This window comes from Rhyacophila brunnea, unplaced genomic scaffold (assembly GCF_057557595.1).
Source record: "Rhyacophila brunnea isolate RB1 unplaced genomic scaffold, BYU_Rbru_1.0 scaffold_22, whole genome shotgun sequence".
Taxonomy (NCBI): domain Eukaryota; kingdom Metazoa; phylum Arthropoda; class Insecta; order Trichoptera; family Rhyacophilidae; genus Rhyacophila; species Rhyacophila brunnea.
In genome coordinates this window covers 22,794,134-22,819,769 of record NW_028232882.1, presented here as the reverse complement: position 1 = coordinate 22,819,769, position 25,636 = coordinate 22,794,134, and the positions used below count along the sequence as shown (strand labels likewise).

Sequence of the window (25,636 nt, the reverse complement as noted above, 5' to 3'; positions counted from 1 at the left end):
CATGATAACAGTTTATAAAAAAAATTCAACTACAATCTAACTATTCTAACAAAAAAAAAAACAACTAACTTTACGTATTGTTTCTATATTTATTTTAATTACTATTTTCCTGCTCAAAGCAATGCTCCTGAATAAGTCAGAGTTTGATTTATTTTCCTTTCTTATTATCATTTGTCTTATTTTTCTCCTGTAATGTCATGCATTTATTTTGTTTTCGTAATGTTTTTGTTATTCTTCTCGTTCTTTTATACTAGTCAGCGAAGGGGTCGTGGAGCTGCAGTCTTTGACTCTTGGGCTGTCCAGTTTTTTTGTATTCCGAGAGGCTACATTTGTGGACGTTTGGCCCTCGTTCGGAATTATTATTTCGTGTTATGTTTTTCTTCTTCTGGTGCAATAGGAGCGTACCTCGTTTGGCGTCGTCTGCCTTTGCAACCAGGGCGTGGTAGTGGCGTTACTATTGAGCCAGGCTCGTTTCGAGCAGCGGATATCTTACTGTGGAAAGTTTTCCACTGATCTGCTGGTCTCTGAAGTATCACCTCATAGATGGACAGGTACTGTGTCTCCATCTGTTCCTATTACTGCGGGCAAGGCATCGTATAGCGGTACAACGGCCAGGCTCGTTGACGGCGGCACGGCTTTCCCACAGGTACTAGGATGGATTTTCACAATAAGTATCCTTTTCCCTTTCTTTTTTTTTTTTTTTTTTAGATGGTTACACTTCGGAGGTACCTCTTGTTGTTTCACGATATCTTTCAGGCGTCACGTCCCTAGTCTCTCCATGAACCTGCGCGAGAAAGGAGAGTGCGCACTCTCCACTCCATCAAGCTTTGGTATCATGAATTTTCGGCTACGCTGCCTTTGGATGCGCTTACTTCGAGAGGTGGCTCCCTTTGTGCTTCCAAATTGTCTTCATCTGTATTTATTCTTTCTCTTTCTTTAGTAATTTATTCGTTCATTAGACTTCCTGTACTTTAAATTTATTCGAGTTTACTTTATTAATTACTCCTACCCCATACATTAAATAGCTACTAATTTTATATAAAATCTTCCCATTGTACTTATGGTACTTACTATCACATTTAATATTTTACCCTAATACCCATAATTATTTTGCAACATTGTATTGACTGTATAAATCACATTGATATTAAAAATTGAAATATTCCACCCTCTCATTATATTTATTTCTGAATCAGTACACTTAAAACTGTGTAGTTAACTTTATTTTTAGTGAAACCCATTTTATTTAAAAAAAAATTGTTGTTTCGTTTTACGCGCCCGACATCCTATTCCTAAGGCGCGCCGCGCCGATTTACGGTGCCTCTCACGTTTTATTATTATTATTTTTTTTTTTATTATTGAAACCCCGTTGAGAAATTTACGGCTTATTGACTCATTTTTTTTTTATCACAAGCATACAATCTCTACTTTCATCCTCTTATACCTAATTTTAACTTATTATTAAAATTTAACATAACAACTAACACTTTGTCGAGTGACGCCTTATTATTCCCGTTCCGTTTTCGCTGTGTTAAATTTACGATTGGTAATTTGTAAAGAAATAATAGGGACGGTCGTATACTATTTTCCTCGTTTCTCTTTGGATTCAAATTATTAACACGGCGTAACTTTGAAACAGGTTTCGCGCTACTGTAGAATATCGTCTTTCCCGTTTATAAAATTGTTTACGATTTTCAATGTTAATGTTTTCGAATTCATTCATATTTACTTTATTTGAACGGAAAGAATTGGCGTCACTTTGCGGAGCGTTATTTTTAAAACTAGAATGTACATTTTTCTTACTAATGAACTTAAGTTTACAAGGCTCAGAAAGTGGGTCCTTAATTAACTTTGTATCCGTAATTAGAAGAATTTCCGGATGTTTTATTCGTATAATCTACACATTTCACTTCCAACAGGAACTCGGCGTTCACCCTTGACTCGAGGGTTGGCGACTGGTCCTGCTTCATCTCCTCGTGGTCGAGCCTGTGCCCGCACAGCTTCTTTGATTCCTCTCAGCTTGCGCGCCTTCTCAGCCCTCTTTTGAGGCTCCCTGGCCTCCCGTTTCCTTTTTCTCTCCTCACCGAACATCCCGTGGTCGACTAGGGTACACGACATGTTAGTGATACCCTAGGAAAATCGGCATTTTGCTCGCCGTTTTTCGTCGCGAGTGGGCCGTGGCCTCTACGAGCCCTCCTCGTTGGATACCGTCGATGATGTGTCTGGTCTCCATAGGTGGGATTTGTGCAGCCATTCGTCGTACTGGAGACGCGCTGGAGCTACGGTCTCCAGCACGACGCTAGGCGCGGTCAGCTCCGTATGTGGACTGTCTTCGAACACCAGAGGGCTCTCCCGGTTTGATGTTGGAGACAGCACTTCTTCTTCGATAAGGGTTACGTCGGAGTCCACTTTTTAGTTAACCATTTCTTGGTTGTTCCGGCTCCTGGATCATAATGATCTCAAACTTTTATTTAGCGTTCGCGGGTTCGGAAGAATTAATGCGATTCTTCACGCCCCACGTTGGGCGCCATTGAGATCCCCGGGGTTCCAGCGGCTAGCTCAGGTGTCCATCGAACCCCGGATTCACAAAAAAAAAGGAAAGATATATTTATGTTTGTGGTTAAATAAAACACTAAGACTTTCTTGTGGGTAACTTGGTATTAGGTATATATTTTAATCTTGAGTTTGACAAGGTTATTTTGTAGTTTTTTACAGTTACAGTCGTCAGTCCGTATCGTTCTAAAACCGGACACTCACTAATTTTTTTTTTCTTTTTCTTTTTAAATTCCTCGTACCGACGCCATCCAGCAAAAAGGACTCTCGTGATTGGCCAAATTTTATCGCGTGATCTTTGATTCGGCGAATCACGAGCCTGACCCTGGCGCCGGCGCGCGAGGATTTCATGCACAATGCGCGGCAAAATTTAATATATTTAAATACTTATATTTAGTCTTAAAATTATCGCTTTCATCCATCATCATTTATACTTTTTAAATTAAATTAAATTTATCTTAATTACACCTCCGCCCAATATGTGATTTTCACACACCGGACGAAGGCCCTTACTTATAAATAAAAAAAAAATACTTACGTGGTTGAGCAAGGAATCAGATTAGATGTTTTATGAAGCCGTTTCTAGAGGTCAGGGTTACGTTTCGACTTGAGCTACTAAATGATTATTTTACACCGGGAGAAGCCCGCCTGTAACAGGGGTGTATCATGTACTTATTTTTAGTTTATTTATAATTCTTCATTGTGTGGTATTTCACAAAGCAATCTCCAATATGTAATCCTGGCTTATCACAGAATCGTAATGAAATAGCGGTATGTAGAGAACTGGCTATAAAGTGTAAATCGTCCATTATGACTGTAAATATGATACAAATGAATTGCCTTCAAATACACTTGTAATATAAGCGGCTGTCTCGTAAATTTCCTAAATTAGTTTCGGGCTCATAACAACTCATTCCCAGTGCGGTACACATTATCAAAAGATTTCTCAAAAAATAATAAATCGATACGTAATAATTTTCATTTGACTCATTAGAGTATTTCACATTATATAGGTTCCGAATCGGCATAATATACTAGTAAGTATTGTCATCAAAAACAGTATTCAAATATAAAACTGTAAACTATACGAGACGCCCCTGCGCAAGCGAGAACCAATAAAAAATATAAACACTTCAAAATCATGCGTGACAAACACTTCACTCTAGTCTGGGAACGTTCAATAAATAAAATTTATGTGACAAAAAAACATTGCTTGCAAGCGACGACCTACGAATAAAAAAAGAGAAGATTCCGATAAAAATACTATGTTGAAATTAGGCACGCAGTATTCTTTTGCCGACTTCTTTCTCAGATAAATGTAATAACCTATTATTATTCATTCTAACTTGATTGAAATCGCATTATAAAAATTTCTGAAAATATTACAAAAAATGACTTTATAGGCGGTGCCGCCGCTACGGCGGCACTCGAGTAATACGGGAAACTTCTAATGCCGCCGATATGGCGGCACTCGAGTGTTAAGGGTTAATATTTTTCCCCCCATACATTTCATAATTCGTAGTTGGAATTTTTTTTCGATTTTCTGTACCATGGAATTCGTATTGACAAGGTTTTACTGTAATACATATTATTGAAATTGGTGTATATTATGTTGTATAGATTTTTAATAACGGGTTTTCAAAACGCTGTAAAAACATTGTGTATATAGTTTGCATAACTAATAGCTGGAAAGACTTAAGTAAACAGGACTCAACTCGGTGTTGCCGGCAAGCTATATCTCGTCTTAAACAACCTAATATGTTCAAAATGCTTGGGTGACTACAATGAAATAATAAGTTTAATAAATAGATACAGTCGAACGTGGTTATTACGAGGAAGATGGGACCAACTGAATTTACTTGTTATAAAACATTTTTCGCGCCACGTTCTATTTAAACATTGAACCAAAAAAAATCTGAAATAGTCCTGTTTATCGCTGTTTTGTTATGTCCGGTTACTGTAACAATTACGATACGAGGATTTTTTTAGTTAGGTGCATAAAATCAGAATAATAACCCGTAACATGCTGTCAAATGTATTATCATTCTGTACTAAAGGTGGACAACCTATTTAATTTTTGTTACTGATGTTGCAAATTAGAAGTGAAATTTGTTACACCTTATAAAATTTATTTATAATTCTGATGTATGATACGCAATGACTTGAGTCATATACTGTCCGCTTCTAAAGATGTCGTTAGGGTGTTCAAAATCGCATCTGTTAAAATTCACATGTCATTTTCAAAGTGTATTTGGATCCAGAGCTTGGAAATCACTGAACTATTATATTTCACAAGATTATTGAACATACATAATACTGGATTCTTGTCAATCTGCTTTACCAATTGAGCCACATGTGCCTTATTTAATTAGGAAGAAATTTACTAATCGTATATACATTTTGAAGCATAAACAGATTGTGTTAATTTTAGCAATCAATACTTGCGGTTTCAATCAAGGTGCCAATAATAAGTACTTTACATTAACCAACCCATCGTGCCAATTTGGCGCTGGTGTACAGGATGCAGGACATGATGAAAATCAAAAAATTTTAATCATATTTTGATTTTTTTTAAAGTTAAAATTACTTAATGTAGCTATCATTTTATGATGTTTGTTATATACAGTCCAATATATTTTTTAAGAAATATTTGATTTATAAAATCTATTTTTATTTAAATTTGTCAAAATATTGATCAGTTCGCTAGGTGTTTGAGACAGTAATAAACATAAAATGGCCCTCCAACTTCTAAATATCTTGAAGAGTATTATATTTAGCTCCAGTTTTAGTATATCTTCCTTTTATTATTTACTTCTATCATGGAGTTTTTATCTACGTCATTTTGTATAAAAAAAAACTATATTTGACATGTTTTTTTCATTCCACTTATACACAAAGTTTACTTAAAATAGAAAAATTCAAAGCCTATAAATATTTAAAAGATTTATTTGAATTGAATGAATAATACATGAGTTACATCAATTTTAGTAATCAGTGTGCGTTTTTAAGTGATCCTGAAAAATTAATTCTGTCTGCAATGGGTTAATAGCTAATCGACATCAAAAGCTCATTGGTATGAATCCAGTGGATACGGGTTTGAGTCCCGCCAGGTGTTTTCAAATTTTGTATGTTTCCCTTCGCCCGATTGCATATACAAAATCGTCTCGACTCGGACATAGTCATAAATCAAACCTATCAGCAATGTTGCAACACTTCATTATACATAATCTTGTTTTTCAAAATTGAACGTATCGTAGACCGGCAAAAGTCATACGAACGGCCAATTGAAACAAAAGATTTGCCTTCAGAGTAATAATAATATAAAGAGAGTGGCTATTGTTCGGCAAAATGAAGCCGTATTTCTCGAGTATAACGCACAGCAGAACTTCAATTTTATTATTATTAACTTAACTATGAAACATACCATCATGATGCTTCTCAGTATGGCCACCAAATTAAACACAACATAGTTAAACATATTTTCTACTAAATTAACTGAAAATAGTTATCACCAACTTTATATTTAACACAAAAACAATAAATTTCAGCAACACATGCTCGCAGTTTTTAAATAAATGTAATAATTCTAATCAATATTTACCGGCAATGTTTCCAAAAAATATTTAATTCAGCCATAGAAATTCTATCTTACTCTAACAGTCTTAACGCATCTTTCGGAGATATAAGCGTGCCGAATACTTTCTCATTCACACTTATGGTTCGTTTTTGTCCAGGCCTTGGATTTGCCACTTTCAGAATGCCTAATTATTTCCATCTTTGTCTCGATCATATGAAGTTTATGATTCCTTAATTTTATTTTTGTCCAAATCAACACTGCAGATTCTCCATTTCTCACTAATGTTTATAAATTTGTAAGGGCAAAATATTTACTGGTTTACTGTTTTTGCCATAAATTTTGTATTTCATAATTTGATTTTTTTTTCGAATTTCAGTCCTGCCGATTTCGAATTAACCGGGTTTTACTGGGTTACATGTAAATTGTATGTATTACATTTCACCGTAGCACAGTTCACCCTGAGCTTTCTTCTCGGAAAGAGATGACCGTATACTATACGATTATCTCTATAGCACCGAGATGAAAAAAATACGCATTGTCCGTGGAGTATTGCAGGCAATAATGTTCAAATTTTATTAGATTCAATATATTTTAGGTAAAAGTCGTTTTACAGGAAGCCAGGCGGGAGCCGTGCCAACTTTCATAGCCGATTTTGGCAAAATTCATGAATTCAAGTATACAAAATATCTAACCTAACAAATAATCTAGTATAGCAGATATTTTCAAAATTTGTTTGCCACTGGCTTCCTGTAAGTAAACCAACAAGAACCGTGTTTTATTTAAACATGAATTGTATGTCAGTACCTAGGGGCGGCATGGTATATGAAAGTATGTTGAAGCCGGCAAGTATGGTGAAACAGGTTGGTAATCAATTTGCGGCAAAATTTCCACGTTAACATTATATTATATGGGTACGTTATAATGACAAAAGTAAATCCTCCGTGATGCCCTGCATTTTTTTTATCGCGTCGCCATTTCTCGTGAGTTATCGGCATGCTTCATTCAGTTCTATGAGGAAGCCAAATCGTTGCCTATCTCCACTTTTAATACATCTATGGTCAGTACTATACGACTCAAACAGGTTGGATGGTTTTTAATATACGACCATATATTTCCGATACAACATTTCACGGTGAACTGCATACTTATTGACGGACACGGTTTTACTGGTTTAGAGGTCAATAAAATAAAACAGCTCATCAGTCTTAAAATATACTTGTATTTCGAAGACTACACAATTCAATATGTACATGTTTTGATAATTCTATTGACAAAATTAGTTACAATATGAACAACAAAAATGAGTAAGACGTGCACATACCCACAAAATCACAGATAAGCTTACCAAAGTGCCGTATTTAGAATAGCTTCACATCACCCTCCGGTACATATTTTACAATACAGTCATCAAAAACAGTCTGGAATAGTATAATTAATACAGCTCACTTTATTTTTTACATAGGTAACCTCTCGATATAGCACAAAAATAATCGACTCCTTCCAAAAGAAATAAAAACATTTCTAACACTAATGACACCTAAACTTTACCAGAATTTTATTGGATTATAATGAGGCACATGCATGGTCTAAAATGGCTCTTAATTAGGGTTGCCAAATAATCCTGTATTCAAAGAATTCCAATAATTTGTTCGCCCATTAATAATTAATTAGTGGGTGCAAAATTTTCAACATTTCATAGTATCAAAACAGTTACATATTAATATGAACTCATGCAGTAATGTGAGATTTGATTATCTATCTAAAAACTTGTTCCATTACATACCTACTAATGAGTTTAAAAAGAATTAGTCATTCTTGTATTATTTATTTATATATATTACGTAGTTAATTTAGCTAATTTTAAAGCCTAAAAATGCTTACATAATTAATTTGCTCATTTTAAAATGTAATAGTAATTTGATCCTCACAATACATAATAAGATTGAATTTTAATATTTTTTTTTATTAATAGGTCATTCTTGTGAATGTTTAGTATGTACCAAGCTATGAACCTAAAGGCCTGTTTTCTCTGAGAGTAATTACTGGAACATCTGTCTGATGCAGACTCTATTATCAATAATGCAATGGACCATCTCGTGGGGTTACTACTAAACTACTGCCAAAAGTTGGAAAGTCTCGAAATCATGTTATGGAGTAATTGCAATGTGAAAGTTTGACATGCCCTCTAAAATGAGGCATAATGCTAATTTCTTTCTGCTTTATGTGCATGTTTTCTATATCGGATGAGCTTGAATATTTTTTCTAGCATACATATATTTATATATATACACATAATCCGTTATGAACTCTACTTAAATTATCAACTTACCAACTTTTGGCAGTACCACCCTACAATATAATGTATTGAATTCAATGTTGAACACTTTAAAAATACTTTTGTTGAGATATTAGGCTTTCGAAACCGTGCTCCACAGAAATAGTAACACCCAAATTGCACGCTCTACCTTGGCATAGTTGAATACTAAAAATAATAGTATAGCAAAAGCTATACTAGAACGGATGCGTACCAAAATATTTATATTGATAAAAATTAAACATGTATTATACACATGATGCCAATTGGAGGAGAAGATATAATGCTGAGCTCTACGGGCTGTACGAAGATTGCAGCACAGTTCAATCAATTAAGATTGGGAGACTGCGATGGCTAGGTCATGTGCACCGTATGAATGACAATGAACCGGCAAAGAGAGTGTTGTCCAGCAATCCAATAGGACGTAGAAGAAGAGGGAGGCCAAAGATTCACTGGTTAGATGGAGCTGCCAGTGACTGCCGTATTCTGGGGGTACCAAATTGGAAAGCGGCCACACTGGAGAGGAACAGGTGGAGGGAGCTGTTGGAGGAGGCCAGGACCCACACCGGGTTGTCGCGCCCCTGATGATGATGATGATACACATGATGTCTTCGTCACAACTACATAACAATATATTCGAGGTATTTTCGTTAAATGGATACTTTTCCGATACACATCTCAGATTTTATTCTCAGTGAAAATATGCCTTTACAATTCGTAGCCAGATACAGACGTTAACATCTCCCACTTTACAATATAGAATTAAATATTGTGTTTCTTTCTATATATTATTATAATGTCAATCTACCGTGTAAAAACCAGTTCAATCAAGAATTTTTCGCAGAATTAGGAACATAAATGGAAAAATTTGATCAAACCATAATTTATTATCAAAAATGGACCCAAATGACATAAAAAGGTATGCATAACAAATAATTAATTCACCACCGTTTGGCACTGTTGAGTTTGTAGATGCCAACCATACAGCATCAAAAATTACACAGCAAATATTAATTATATTGAGTTCGTCGAATAGATACGGCATGTTAAAATTCCTCTTTAATATACTGGAATCTGGCAACCCTATACATACTAATAATTTATCACTATAAATTGCTATGAAATTAAGATTAGCTGGTGTATAAACGTGTTTCGCTGTGAATGTTTTTAAATATTGCTTTCACACTGATTTTTTACACCAAAATCTAAACAAAAATAAATACCTCACGTTCTAACATTCCGTGTTTCACTTATTTATAACAAAACCTCTGCATTGTATAATGTTATCAATTTAATTTATATATTATATTCTGCGAATAATGTACTACTCAAAGTGTTGCTGTTAGTATTAATATATTTCCCCTAAAAAACAAACCGATCAAATAATTAATGTAAATCTTTCTTTTTCAAATCTTTGGTTAACAGCCTACAGATTAAACATTTTTCATTATATGCAGTTTATAAATACACTGAATATATTAAACAATTTAAAATGGGCAGGTTTTGTTCTGGAAATCGGTAATAATTCTTCATCAAAATTTGTAATATTCATATTAGATTCATAGCAATAAAATCATTATTTTAGTTTAGACATAACATACAGCAATGATTAAACATATTAGACAAAACATAATTATCACTTTAAAATATCCAAATACAATTTGTTTTTATTAAATAAAGAAGTCATGTAAATGTGTGTATAATTCTGTCAAATCGTATTTCACCATTGCAATAATAGAGGTATTCAGTTAAAATTCAAATGAAAAGTGCTTATGCCTATGTACCAAATATATATTAGTTATAATACATCATGATCAGCGGCATGATTATATTTTGAAAAAAATTAATAACTACGTCGATTGAGCATGAATTTTAAAGTGATATAATATTCTATAATTGAAAAAATCTTAGTCCTATATTAAAAGGCATGATTTTTTTTTTGTTTATATATATAAAGAGTTTACATGACATAATAACTATACGGGAATAATTGAATCCGATACGGATACGAAGATTGAAATTCATATTGTGATACTACCCCGATTGACATGTCAAATTCCAAACCAAAACATGATTACCATGAGATTGAAGCATATTCACCAGATCTTATTTTTCCAAATCAAGTATAGTCAGTTTAGTTTGAAATTTGGTTGTCATGAAAATGATTGATTACTCCGATCCGTGGTGGTTAACTTTGCAATAGTGTATTCTTGCAATTCATATAAAAATTAGAAATGTCAAATGATTATACTGTCAGTAAGTTTATGTGTCACGCTTGTAATATTCTTTTTAATTTCAATGATCAAGCGTAGATTATTGAAGAGGGTAGCGATAAAAACTTTTCATCACATTTACGTGTCACTGCGTACCGTGTCTATAAGGTATATATCTGAACAGATTCTAGACACACAGGCGCTTAGTATGGATAAGATAATATAGTGTGGGTTTCATACCGTGTAGCACATTTTATTGGAATTATTCTGAGTTGAAATTGCAACAATTCTCTGTGTGTAAACTACCAAAGACTTCATAGTTACAGTCCGAAAGAAAGATTTTAATTGAAACAGAATCTATTTATAAAATTAATAAGCTCTGTTAAAATTGTAGAGAGATAACAGGATGAAAAATATATTCGTAAAGGCGTATATAAAAGCCTTTATATTTGATTGATTCACAAGTCTCCGGTTGAAGACAATTAAACAAGTCATCTACTGTAAAATGAATTACCTTTGATTTAAAAGTATTTATATTAATTTGTAAGCAGATATACAGTCCATTCTAATTTGAAAAAATATATAATAGAATTACAATTTCATAGATTTAATATTTCAATAGCATATCCTACATGGTCAGTATTAGTGACAGTATCCATAAAACAAAGCATCCATGTTTTATTGACCTTACACAATCAGTACTGATATTTATATTTAAAAAATATCACTTTTAACACATTTTTACTGTTTCGATCGAAATAAATATTCGTTCAAAGGCATATTTATCAATTTTAAACAGAATAGTTAATCGTAGAAAGTGGATGAAAATCCAGATGAGAAAAAGATTTTTATATTAATCCTAATATCTATGATCTCAATTTATCTCATATTATCTATGATACTGCCAATATTGATGGTTAAATATTCGTCAGTTCATTCCATCATTCCACCAATTCATCATGGTACTTACAGTAATATTGATCGTGTAGGGTCTGCATACGAGTGTTTTATTTTTCAAAGAAAATAACCTTTTCAACCAGAGACTGTGTGTGACTTCCAAACATATTATTAATAAAATTCACTTCATCACAATGAAAATTCCTTCCGTACGCTCATTGATAAAATGTGAACTAGCTACATATATATAATTTATATGTCTTAATGTTAATAATAAATTTTATTTTTCAATTTTATGAAAAAACCACTATGAAGTTTATTAAGATTTTTTTTAAACAGTTTACACCTCTATCAGAACATTTCAAAATTTTCTACTTATATTTAAATATTTGCTGCTCAAATTTTTAGCAGTCTTAAATTTGTTAAATTTAAATCTACCTAATTTTGATTTTCCATTATCTTGTGTTTAATTCAAATGGAAAATATTGTTTGGCTCATTATTGAGAGCTCAATACGAATCATTCTGGTATATTATTTTAATATACATATACAATTAGCCCACATCATTGCATAATTCGAATTACTATGAAAGGGTCATTGGTTGTGTTGCTATTATTAAAAATATTTTATAAAAATCTTCTATATAATTAATTACATTGGTTGCTTCCGTGGCAAAAACATACTAATAATATAAATAAATACATCTAAAAATCTTGCCAAAATTAATATGAAATGGTGACATAAAATAATGGATGATGTTTATCAAACCTTGAGCTATCGTTTCTTCCACAATCTCTTTTCTTCGGAAGTCTATTATTTTTACAAGTCTCTTCTCCTTTCTTATCACCCGGACGGCGGTTAAGCGAATTGCTAGTAACTAATCCTTGCATTTCATTTTTCCACACATTTAGTTCGGTTTATTAAATGGTCCCTTCATAAACGATGGATCAAGGTTCCATTGAAAATGGCAAAAGCAAGTTTACCTAATGTAAATTATATTTTTTTTACTGTGTTAAACATTTTTATCCAATATCAAAAGCATTAAAGTCGTAAATTTGCTTGCGCATAAAATGCAGCAGTTTCCTATACCAACGGATTAATAATACACAGATGTTGTATGTCCAGTTTTAGAATAAGTATATTGTATTGATCCAATCGAATTTAAAAGGCTTCAATCAATTGAAAATCAAAGGTGTAATGGACATACATGTAACCCTCATTTATCACGACACCGGTGAGTGCGAATTCGTTACATCGCGGTCGATTTTTAATAAAAATTTTCTGTCCCATATTTATTTTGACATGTGCCACCTATTATGAATTATCATAATGAGTTGAGTCACGCATGTGAGAGAATTTTACATACCTTTTCAGTTTATTTCGAAGTTATATTACTATTATGTGTGATGTTTATTTTGTTTCATATTTTAGATTCTCTCTCAATGATCATGAAATTTCACTTATCGCAACCATGTCCAAAACGGGTCTCCTGCAGTTAACGGGGTGAGGTTACATGTACATATATTAATATGTATTTGAATATTTTTACAGCATATTGATTTGATGCAGACAGGTAGTTTGTGTATAATACTTCAAGTAATTTCAGTAAAAACTGGATACAAATTTGTACATTATAGGTCGATAATTATATCTTGATGTGCGGCGGTTCGAAGAACTAACAGCTTGCAATACTCACATTGCAATATTACCCCTAAGATCACACCTCAAACTAAAGTTGTCAGTCTATAGGTCTTGCGAGATTAACTATGACTGCATTTTACACAGAAACAAATTACCAGCTTTACAAAAATCCCATCAAAGGGATGTTCACTCTAATATTGTTATTGGTGTATGTGATTTTGTAATGATTTTTTTTAACTTTTGTAAGTACCTAGTACAACTTAATATAAAAGTTAAAATAATAATAGTTAAAGAAAATTCGAAAACCTATCTACATTTTTTTTTTTGAATTAATAAATAACTAGAGAATAAGTATGAAAAATAGATTTCTTCATGATTAATTACATGAGGCGTTGGGCATAGAGAAAGGATATGAATTATTACATATTATATTATAGAGAACATACTTAACTATACTGTAATAGTGTAAATTAAAAAATCTTTTTTGTTGAGAAGATAATCGTTTATGTTGTGGAAATACTTAATTTATTTTAAATTATAAAATAAAAACACAAAGTAAAATATAACGGAAACATACTCGTATTATGCATATTCTAATAAAATAATGTAATACCCCGTTTACATGTGCATGGATTAACTGCTGACAGTACGTATTATTGCGGACATAACAAAAAAATGCACGTGTTAACACGTATTATCGTGCAAATTGCAGGATTGCATGCATGAATCAAAAAAGTTTAGAAGTTTCTGATTTTTCACGCGACAATTGGACTGTGCAATATCTGTGTCTGCGCAGTAGAACGATAGTAACGAACCTGCCGGTAATAAAATGAACTATACTCATTTTGAGGTTAACCGATTTACACGACCTGATTCGCGAGACAGTGAGCACTTTTACGTGTAAACAGTTATTATCGTGATAGTTTAAAATACATACTATTGTTGCAAGTAAATCCATGCACGTGTACGGGCGCTATAATGCTAAATTGACCTTTAATGCATTAATGCATAACATAAAAAGGTTTGGTCAACCAGTTATTAGGGACTAGAAGTAAAAATAATATTCAATATTTTATTGGTAAAAAAAATGTCCTCTTTGCAATTACAACTTTGAAGATACCCTCTCATTATAAGATAAATCTTGCCCTATATTTGGCCACAATTTATTGTTACAATTAAACCAGTAAAAAAATAAATAGTCTGCGGTGCCGACTATTAGAAAAAAATAAATAGCATATTTACACAATCTACAAAAATATAATTTTATTCGACTAAAACACATATAATTTTTTTTTCTCAACAACACAATATTACTACTAGGGAATTTTTATATCTCACTAGTATTCAAATATAAAATTAAAAACTTTGAAAAAATCAATCGATAATTCAAGCAGACAGTATTTTTATTACTTTATTTAAAATACTCTGTGGTAAATTTCTTAAATGTAAAATATATATACATTTTCAAATAAATAACAGAAATATTATTATTTTATTAACGGCAAATAGAGAGAGAGATGTAAGCATTGATAGTATTGTTGCATTATGAATAAATTTCACCGGAAACATCGCTCTGTTAGCTCGCTAAGCAAAGAATAATTATATCTTTGACGGATATACGCCAGTACAATGTCAACGACAGAAAGGAGCAACAGTACTTAACTTTTTCTATGCCTCACAATATTACTATGGCTGCAGATTTTTAACGACAGAAGTTGAATGTAGAGCGAAGATCTCACTAAAATCGCTGTAATATCGATAATTTGTGGCTTAGTATTTCATAATTATTCAAACATATGTCACTGTGTGTTTAATTCTTTAGATTATGCAAATCAATTGACAGTGGCTAGTAATTCCAGTTTAAAGTCGGACGAGATAACTCGTGAAATTTTGTATGTGCGGCCTGTCGATCACGGCTTCATAGACCGAGATAACTCGCTGAAATCATAGAACCGATTAATGGAAGCTTTTATCCAGCAGTGGATCGATACGAATGACTGAATTAAAAAATGCTAGAGGAACCTGAGCGTTTATTCCATTGTACCCACTGCAAATGGAATATATCGCGATGGAATTATTAAGGTGTTATTACTTTGGTTACAACTTAATAATCCCGTTGCGATATATTCTACTCGCGGTGTGTACAATAGAATTAAGGCATTAACGTAGCATTCGACTAGTTGTGCTCTATCAGAATGGATTCTCACTTGGCCTCGTAGTACAGACGCCCAAAAGGAGTCTCATCTGGATAGTCTAATTACCATTCACAGGTTGTATACAGCGGAGCTACTATATACTGGCAAGACTGGGATTCTCGGAAGACCACCTAAGAAGCGGATAAAGAACAGGGACAATCGGAAAAAATCACAACTTTTATTCGATCAGATTATAGAAATGTATTTATAATGCACCAATACTGTATTTATAGTTCCAGATACCGTTTGTTTTTACAGGTTAACTTTTCCTTACTGTCAAAGTAAAAGTCGAATCTGCAGAAAATGCAAATTGTTTTTTTTATTTTAAAGAAGGTTCAGCCCCAACCTGCATGGCGTCACCAAGATACTCATGCAGAAACATGGTGTAGGATGTGATGCGCCTTTGTAAAATATAGCATTGTATGACTCGAAAAATATTACAAAAAAATCATAAAATATTTGGTAGGTAATATGTCAAAACAGCACATCAAGAGAGAGAAACAGTGATTGTATATAATACCATATTATTATATAATTTAAAAAAATAATATTAAATGTTATATGATGGCAAGACATCTAAACCTACATTGACTACTTAATATTACCAATAACCCATCACTCCGATAATATCACAACCGTTTCTCAGCGAAACGAATGAAATTTGAATAAAATGTCTCGTAACAATTATTATCATTTAGTAATTAGTTAACGTGTAGGATAATTCTCCGCAAATATGGTGACACAATTAAACCACTCGAGATTGTCTCTGAAGATAATCGAAACTAAGCGATTTATATTTTTAAATGACTGATAAACAAATGTCGGTTGGTGGATTCACAATATCATATCAGGTTGATTGACATAGTTGGCTGGGGGATTTTTCTATAGATTAGATACGCAGTTTAAATAGTGTGTTGTACTGGCACAATGTTGATATAGTAAAGCGTGCTGGTAAATTAGAGCAAGGTTTTAATGTTGACATTTGGGGAATAACTATGTAAATAAATGTCATTATACAGCTGATTTTTGAGTGGGTCCCATAATGGTAAAAATTAAAACAAAAGTAACAGCTGTCAAATAAATACAATTTTTTAACAAAAATCAAGTAAATATAGTTTTGAATGTAGTTTACCAAGCACTTTTGTCAAAAAATTACGGGATTAAATCGGATTTCTGAATGCCATCTGCTAATAGGTAATTTACCATTGGACATCCACGGAATGAAGGTTATCTTAATATCCTTATTAAGGGATGGGTGTTAACCATTTGGCCACCATTAGTAACCTTGGTGAGTATCAAAAACCGTACCGGAAACAGAAATGTGTGGAGCAAAAGTCTGGTGGTGTCATACTAAATCACCGGATATTTTAAATACAATTATTTTTAATTGTAGGAGATATTTCAAAAAACACTACTGTTCGATACAATGCCTTAACATCTGTAAATTCGATCAATTTAAGATATGTGAATAATGAAACAATATATTTAAAAAATCAAATACTGCTAGGTATTATTTCAACAGTTATGGTTGAGTTAATGGAGAGCTCAGAAAACTTAGTAAAAATCAGTACTGTAATATGACAGAAGATCGTAGATATAACACATTAAAGGCATAAACTGACACAATATGTGTTGTTAACCTACAAAATAACTTTTCGCAATATATTCAAAACTAAAACACACCCTTCGGTACGGTTATTGATTCTGCACGATTCATACAATAGGTGGTAGATTCATTTTATATTCTTTTGAATATGAAAGATGGCCTGGGCCTATCTGGTGCTACTCAATAATTCTGCCAAAATCTCAAATATTTTATTGTGCATCCACCGCAGTCATTGATTAAGAGGAAGTAAACTAAACGAAGATACGCGAATTCTTGTCCTTGTCGCGGATGTTGTTAGCCGTGACGACACAGTTGTTGTCTTCGATGCTGGAGATGGACGCGGAAGTCGTCTCTCTCCGCCGCAGCGCTCTGTATAGCTTGAGGCGCCTGGTCATTGGCAGGATCAGCAGAAACAGACCCGACAGGGAGATAAAGAAGCCGGCAAGGTAGAAAGACAGCTCGTACGTGCCAGTCTGGTCGTATATCCAACCTGAAACGAGCAATAGTAAGTAAACTTAGCCAAAAATTAATTTAACGAAATGTAAGATGTTCTGGTATGATAAAATAAAAAACAAGTAAAGGTCAGAGACTTCGGACTATACAAACTATTTATATGAACATTTATTATTAACTCCAGAAATTTTTAGTATAGATGAATTGGTGTCGGATCAACAACAGGTGTTATTTTGGTCGAGGAAAGGTAGCATATTTGCAACAGTTACGTAAAGTTAAGTTTATTGTGATATCCCGAAACCAAAACATTAAAATATGTACGGTTGCTATGAAAATAATAACGAAATTCTATACACCCATGTCCATGGGACATACTTCAATGTCGGTTAGAAAATGCTTTATCATTCTATACAAAGCAGTTATATGTTTGAATCTTGTTTCATGTTTAAGTGGCAATGTAAAAACTGGTCCTTACTATGGAATTTTTATTACAACGTCACTAGTTTAATCCGCACCACCTCATTTATAATATCTCAACCATGGCCCCCACATCCTGAAGCAGGCCCCACAACCTATCGCTAAGGTAAAGGGCAGTGTAATATTCTACCAAATGATATTCCGCAGAACTTCAGGGTTCCGTGTAAAATAAACCATATTCCATGTATTTTTAGCGATTTTTGGTATTTTTAAATAAATCCGCTTGAATTGTCGGCAATCAGCATCATATTATGAAGCACTGATCGCGACCCCATTTTGTGAGCCAAGTTAACATGCGACCCTTCGCCATATTGGATAAATAGTCATTTTTATTAGTCAGGAAACACACTTAAAGTAATTGTAAAATTAAATTCTACTCATCCAATAGGGCCTATTAGAGCAAATTTCTGGTGTGCTTATCTCACTTAATTGGTTGACCAGCCCTGTCATCAACTCCCTTGTGCGGGGCCATGATCTCAACCTACCATGCATCAGCATGCATTACATAGTCAACGTTCGACTGCAGAGATACGATTACGTTACGTGTGTATACAAAAATCAATTATAATTACAATTTATAAATGAAATCGTTACGGGTTGCGGTGGCCTGCTAAAAGGACAGGGTTTGACTGCCATATTCTCTGTGACTCCCAGTTAAACGGCAAATAACGATAATATTTAAGCCTCACCCATTCTCGCTTTTTTTTCTACCTGAAGCCATCAGTCATTGATGTGTTGTGGTGATCTTCTCAAAAATGGCCTACATCTTACAACTAAATTGTAATATTGTTACATATTAAATTTAAGCTAACTCAGAGTTACAAGATCACCAGAATTCGATTCCAGCCTGATCCCCGAAAGGGAGTCAATATAGTGGATGTTACCGTGGCACATTGAACATTGACACTCACCGGCCAAAGGTGGGCCGATCAGGTTGGCAATACCCTGCACGAGCAAAAGCAGTCCGTACGCGTTGGTGAAATTTTCCAGTGTAATGAGCTCCACCAGGATGATGCTGGTGAGGGAATAGTTGGCCGCAATAAAGAGCCCAAAGGCTCCCGATGCTGCGCAGAGGGCCGTGTACGACGTGAGCAACGGCACGATGGCAGTCACTATACCGCAGAAGAGCATGCAGCACGCATACACCACACTCGCGTTCACCGACTCCCAGTCACCGGCCCAGCCCAGAAATATCTGGAAAATAAAGACGCCATCAGGTTAGCCCATGGACATACAAATTAAAATATAATACAGTACATAGTGTTCAACCACATACAGATCAGGACCGGTTTCATCTATTCTGAATGGTCCTGGTCTTTATTGGACCAAAAACTATATCAAGATATCCTCTTCATTCTGGAATATATGAATACCAAAATGTTTCGCCATCTAAATAACTTTACTTTTATGTGAATTCTCTGTTATCAAACCATAAGCAAATTAATCAGAAAAAAGACTGCATACAATAATTAATTAATTAAGTAAAAGCACTACGCAACTGGTAGGCGAAAGAAGAAACATGCAACCTCTCTTATTAACACAATGCAAGCTCTCTTTCTAGCGTGTCTTATTTATTAGCTACATTATTTAGTTTTATGTTTAGGAAATTAGTTAACTTCATAGCCTGAAGTCGGCATAAATAATTCAATTATTGTAAAATCCATCATATCGCAGTTCTACAACGTAAACACCAATTCAATTAATAAAAAAGACAACATGTTAAAATCGACCAGCCAGGATTTGAAGCCACAGTAACTAACTAGACCTGCTCGCACTTGTGAGTGCGAGTGGTTGTCTTGTGCGAGTGTTTATTGCACAGAATCTCATGAGGAATGGATGCAGGGAAATGCAGGTTTCCCGCTGTGTAAGCAATGAGGCGCGGTAAGGTACCCCACATCCATTCCTTGTATTCAAACAGTTCATGAAATGAACACGTGTCATATGCAAATGCGGCTGTTGTGTGCGAACAGCATAACTAGTAACCAGTAATAAATGGAATTGAAAATAATTTTAAAGAATATGTGAATATATATTTTTTTTTGATTACCTCTCCAACCATGTTAACGATGCCAATAACGGATATTAGCATGGAGGCGTCAGTTTCCGTGTATCCCATCTCAACAGCGTAGTCGTTGATGAAGACATAAGGCACGTCATACCACGCGTACAGCAGAAAGTTGGATATGGCGAAGAGTAGAAAGTGCGGATTGGCAAAGTGCGAGAAGTCCAGCATGTCCAAAATCACGTCCCAGAACTCCCACAGCCCCGCGTACCACTCCTGCTTCTCTTTCGCTATCGTTGTCATCGAGTTCCTATAAATGTTGGGGCAAGAAGAAGCGCGGAGGCGGTATCGGTTGATGTTCAACATGGCGCCTCTATACGTTAACGAATGTCTGTGGATCCTCAGGTCTTTTAAGTACGCTGTCGTGGGACGCACTGTAGGTACAGCGGGTAATGGGTTTAATCGAAGGGGAGATCGGTTTATAGGTCGTGGTGCTTCTTTAATTTTTGATCCAAACTCGTTTAAGCGACCGCTGTCGCTGAAACTTCTGGATGATACTAGCATGCTGGGATAATTCTGCATCAGGACATTGTAAACGTTTTTATGTGTAGCCAAGAGCTCTAATACTTCAACGGGAACATTTTCACCATTGTTAACGTACGTCGGCAAGTTGACTAGTGAACTGAATTGTCTGGTGTTTGTATCAGAGCTCTCACCGACGGCAACAATTTCGCTGGTGGGAGGTTGGGAGGCGGTACCGATGGTATTTGTGCTTTTACTGTCTGAAAATGAGTCGGCGGAAGACTCATAGCGTTTAAGTCTTTTCTGCTCTCGGGACCTCTTCCTGTCTCGCGCTTTCGCTTTGGCCATTATGGCTGTCCAGGCGAGGTCTCTCATTAACGCTCCGCAGACGGTTATGTTTAGAAAAAGTCCGGCAAGAATTAGTGTGGTTCCTCTCCAGCCATACTTGTCGAGCAAAACCTGAGTTAGTGGAGCAAATATAAAAGTACCGATTCCACTCCCACACACAGACAATCCAGTCGCTAATGAACGCTTTTTCTCAAAGTAATAAGCGACGATGACAACGGCTGCGACATAGCAGAGACTCAGGCCGAAACCTGAAACGATTCCGAATGTAAAAAAGAGCGTTTCCATATTTTTCGCAAACGAGGACGCGACGAAGCCGATGCATGCCAGTATGGATCCCACGATGCACATTCGCCGGCAGCCGTACCTATCCGTCAGAAAACTGGCGATCGGTCCAGATAGCAACGGCATGGCCATGAAAACGCTGCCAATCCACGCCGTCTTGGCTTTTCCTTCACCGAAATATTCTAAGAAATTGACGTACATAACGCCGAAGCTGAACGCGACGCCGTCGGCGATCAAGTTGACCATGAACGTGGCGAAGACCACGACCCATCCCCACCCTCCGTCGGGAGGGCGGGCTTCGGATAAGCCCAGAGAAGAATTATCTTCAGAACTGCTGCTTCCGTCCGCTGACGAGTCATCGATGCTGGAAGTGGGACTGGAGCGAGCATCTCGAGCCGGTCCCGTCGTCACGGAACCGTCCGCGCATCCGTTGTGAAATTGCACGTGCAGAACCGGTTTATCACTGTCCGCCGAATTCGACTTCACTATCCCCCGGCTCTTCGGGCTGCGCGCCAAATCACTTTTGAGGGACACTCTCCGTTGGCCGTGGCCGTGATCAGACGGGGTTTTCACTATACTTTTAGGTTTTAAAATACTATCTACACTATCTTGCCGCACGTTCGCAGCGCGGGGTTTCGAGTTCACGCACGAATCGTCCAATTCCACTTCGCGAATGCTGTGCAAAACGCCACCGTTCTGTTTCACGTACGGTTTATTTTCTAAAACACACCCGTTGCCCTTAGGCAGAAGGCACTCTTCATCACCTTCGACTGCGGTGACGCCCGCCAATGGCAACTTGAGAGCGGCGCGCCGTTTCTCCTGATCGCCGTCTTTGGCCGACGTCCGGGTTTCGTTAGGAAGAACATTTCTGCTGTCGTTTCCTAAGAGCCGAGTATTTTCCGAAAGAGGTCTGTCTGACGTGATCCCTTTCAAAGGCAATTTCAAAGCGGCGAGTCGCTTCTCCCGATCGCTGGGGTCGTCCTTCGGGGGAGAACCGTCACCGCCGACTTCGCTCTCGAGCAGACGGACGTTTTCGTCCTCCGCCAGAAAGCCTTTGAGCGGATCTCTCACGGCGGGTTCCCTCCTCCCTCGACGCCGATCATCTTCGTGCCCGCCGTTGCTGAGCGAGGAGGCGGACCTGCCGCCGGACCGAAGGGCGCCGGCATCGTCTGGAAGTTCGGAGTTCCCTCCCTGAGAAGAAGCGTTCAGTAAGGCGCTGCGATCATTGCGGTGACCTGAGGCCGCTTCCCCTCCGCGATCCATTCCTTGAGGTGCTGCGTGAGACGGTGGCTCCTGGCGCGGAGGAGACTGACGGCGGCTGGGGGCGCAGGGCGCGCGGGTGGCGCCCGCGGGGGGGGCTCAGCGTGCACGCGCCGCGCCCGCGGGGCTGCCATGCGGCGGGTCAGCCCAAGGCCGGGAGCCTCCACACTGCAACAAAAAAACACCCCTTATTTTATTAAACTGCTAAACTAAAAAAAATGGTAGACAAATAGTTAGACTAGGTATTCCAATTCTAGAGAACGTAAGATATATCATATAACATTTACGTTATCTATTTAGCAAGCCTATTAAGAAGTGACCTCCGACCCATGTCAGAAGGTTGAAATATAAAGTTAGTATCTGTTGTTGTACTATAATAGTAAAATATCTCACCGCAGTGAAAAGTTTGAAGTAGGTAGGTTAGGTACCCACATTATCTACGAAGTACTCAAGCACTCGAGCATCAACGGCAAAATTTCTCACATTCAGGGCAAACTTTTCAAGTTCAAATAGTCGAGTAAATTTAAAAATACCTAAAACCAGCTGGATGGAAGCGTAACCGGCTACTTAGTTAGACGGTACTATTATCTACGTGTGCAATATTTCTACACAATTAGGTAAGTACCTATATAAAATGGAATTTTTTGTTGCGGCCCAAAATAACAAGTAGGTACTTCAACACCAATATATAACTATCATATATAAAATAATAAAATGTATGTCTAGTCTAGTATAATATGTCATTATTTTTCAACACTTTTACCCACTGCAGCCCGTGAAAAAATGGAAAATGGATAAATTGCCCTCATTCTTTCAAATAGGTTCTGCACCATCTAGCAAGTGCAAGGCGAGGCCCCTAGGTATTGCTACTTATAATCATTATTATTTTTTTAATATATTATAACGATATATTATAACAATATTTATATGTTCATACATCAAAACTATAATTGTTATAGTTAGTTATATGCACCTAGCGAAGAAGACATTTATCTATTGAAAAACGCTCTGTGTGATTTTGGTGTGTATGGGCATCTCACAGAATAGATTAATAAATAGAATTCCGATACGCTATAGGTACCTAACCCAATACACTACATGATGAAGCAGGGTTTTGAATGTGTGAGTGTCCAACTAAAATGACCCACACATTATAGACGTGCAATAGTGTGTGTTGCAACCTTCAAATACACAAATATTGAATGAGCGTCAGTGAACAAACCGAGAGCAGTTGTCAAAACGAAGAACAAGCGTATTCTTAACACGTGTTTAAGTTTATCCCATATACTTCCACACTCGAGATCGGTTGCCTGTTACTCCACACCCGTCAGGTATTTCAGTTCCCATTATTTCTGAGTTCACTGGGGCATCTCCACAAGCGGTTGCGATAAAATTTCCAACGTTACTAGGAGTAATATGAACTTTTTGCGTTGACAGCATTCAATGCATTGTTTAGAAAAAAAGAGAAAATATGGACAAGCTTTGATAATTATCCACTTAAATACCCACTGTTATTTGTGATTTTACCAGATTATTCATAATAAATAAGCAGGATTTAATTGAATTTCAAAAATTAACCAACACAATACTTTTATTTCAATGAAAACAAATATGTATGACTGACAAAGTATAGTGTGCACTATTTATGTCGGATCTCTACAGCCTAACTCCACCCTTCGCCACTGACCGACGCGGTAGGCGCCCCCGCTCGGCCATCGTGGGCGTTTATAATATAATATTTAGTTTACATAAACAAATACTTATCAAAATAGATATTTATACTGCTAATAAAAATATATCATAATGTTGATTTACGAAATACTGACCAAACAAAAAATAACTAGAAGGTCAGTATCTCTCAACTAAGTAAGAATGATAACATCAGTTGGTAAAGTAAACTTCAAAAATGCGGCGACCCTTTTTACGTAATCGTTCAACCTTCAGTACACGCTCACACCAGTGTGCGAAAATGGTTTTTTTACGTAAGTTTATTGATTTACATTACAATGTAAGTATGTATTTTCAATAATACATACCGTCAACCTACGCCATCTATTACAAGGACGAGCTCATCTGACGGAAAGAAAGCGTTGATTTTTTGTTGTTGTTGATATATTATTATTCGGAGTAATATTATAACGAAATAATGAATTATTCATTTTCGCGCTGATCCGAGATAGGGTAAACGACACAGGCATTGACCCTGCTAAAAGTCAAGGCACCATAATTAAGTTCCTCGTGTAGGTATAATATTTCATTTAAAAAATGTCAGTCAAAAATTCAACGATGGTAAGTTTTAAGTACTTATATATAAATAATTTCTCTCTGCCACATGCCACGTCTCCACATCCTGTCATGCATATACCGTGGCGTAACTAACGAAAAGACCACATTTATTTTGTCAATGAAATATTATTTAATGAGTTTTTTTTATTTTTCATACGGGGGCTTTTATCCGGGAAGTGATTATCCTAGAACCGAAAATCGAGCAATTGGAATGGCACACATAAGAGCTGCACGAAGAGACGTGAAACTGTTTAGACAAATTTATTGAATGTAATAAAACTATTTTACAACGTTTTTCTTAGGTCGTATTCTTATTTGTCCGGTGGTTGTTTGTCCGGTACAAATCTTGCAATCAATTTTTAACTAACTTCCCGACTAGCTAGACATTTGAAACTTTTAGAATATATCAGAACACAATGCCAATGCATTTTTAATACTTTTAGCCACCTTTAAGTAGAACTGAATTCATTTTCAGTTAATTCTGTTTTGTATGAAAAGTTATTTCGATACCAATTTTGGTTGCTAGGGGGTGCTAGCAACTAAATTATTAAATAATATATATGTGCGCTACTATGGAAATCAATACGAAATGACATTTCATTATTCAGTATTTCTATCAAGTACAATTTTTTTTTTGATCGTTTAGGCTAGTCAAGTCAAGTTTATATGATTCAACAGGGAATTTAAAAACGTTGTAAGTATATAAAAAGTTCTTTTTATCTTGTAATTATTTGTAAATTGTATACGAAATAAAAAAAAATACTATATATAGGTATATATATTAGTAAAAGTTGATTATTTAGCGCTAAGGAGTATATAGGTATAGTTACTATTGATGTAACCGCCACTGAGTACCTAGACTTGATAGTGTTTTCTTATACTGATCCACGTGATACGAGGGTGGGTCAATAAGTCCTTAGAAAAGCCGACAGGTGGCGCGACTAGTACTGTAAGCGGTTTGTTTTTATGCAGCGGCACTACCGATTCAGTATGCTGCGAAGTTTCAATCA

The 25,636-nt window shown here is 35.7% G+C and overlaps 1 protein-coding gene across 1 annotated transcript in view; it reads right to left on the bottom strand.

Moving 5' to 3' along the window:
* Nucleotides 1–16,805: 16,805 nt before the first annotated feature.
* Nucleotides 16,806–25,636, bottom strand: part of LOC147070221 (uncharacterized) — a 189,627-nt gene continuing 180,796 nt past the window's right edge. The window contains exons 2-4 of the mRNA XM_085949700.1: nt 19,974–22,508; nt 18,838–19,120; nt 16,806–17,486 (exon numbers count right to left, since the gene is read on the bottom strand). Coding sequence (XP_085805826.1) covers nt 17,248–17,486; nt 18,838–19,120; nt 19,974–22,343 — 2,892 coding nt within the window. The 5' untranslated portion in view covers nt 22,344–22,508 and the 3' untranslated portion in view covers nt 16,806–17,247. The remainder of the gene's footprint in view (nt 17,487–18,837; nt 19,121–19,973; nt 22,509–25,636) is intronic.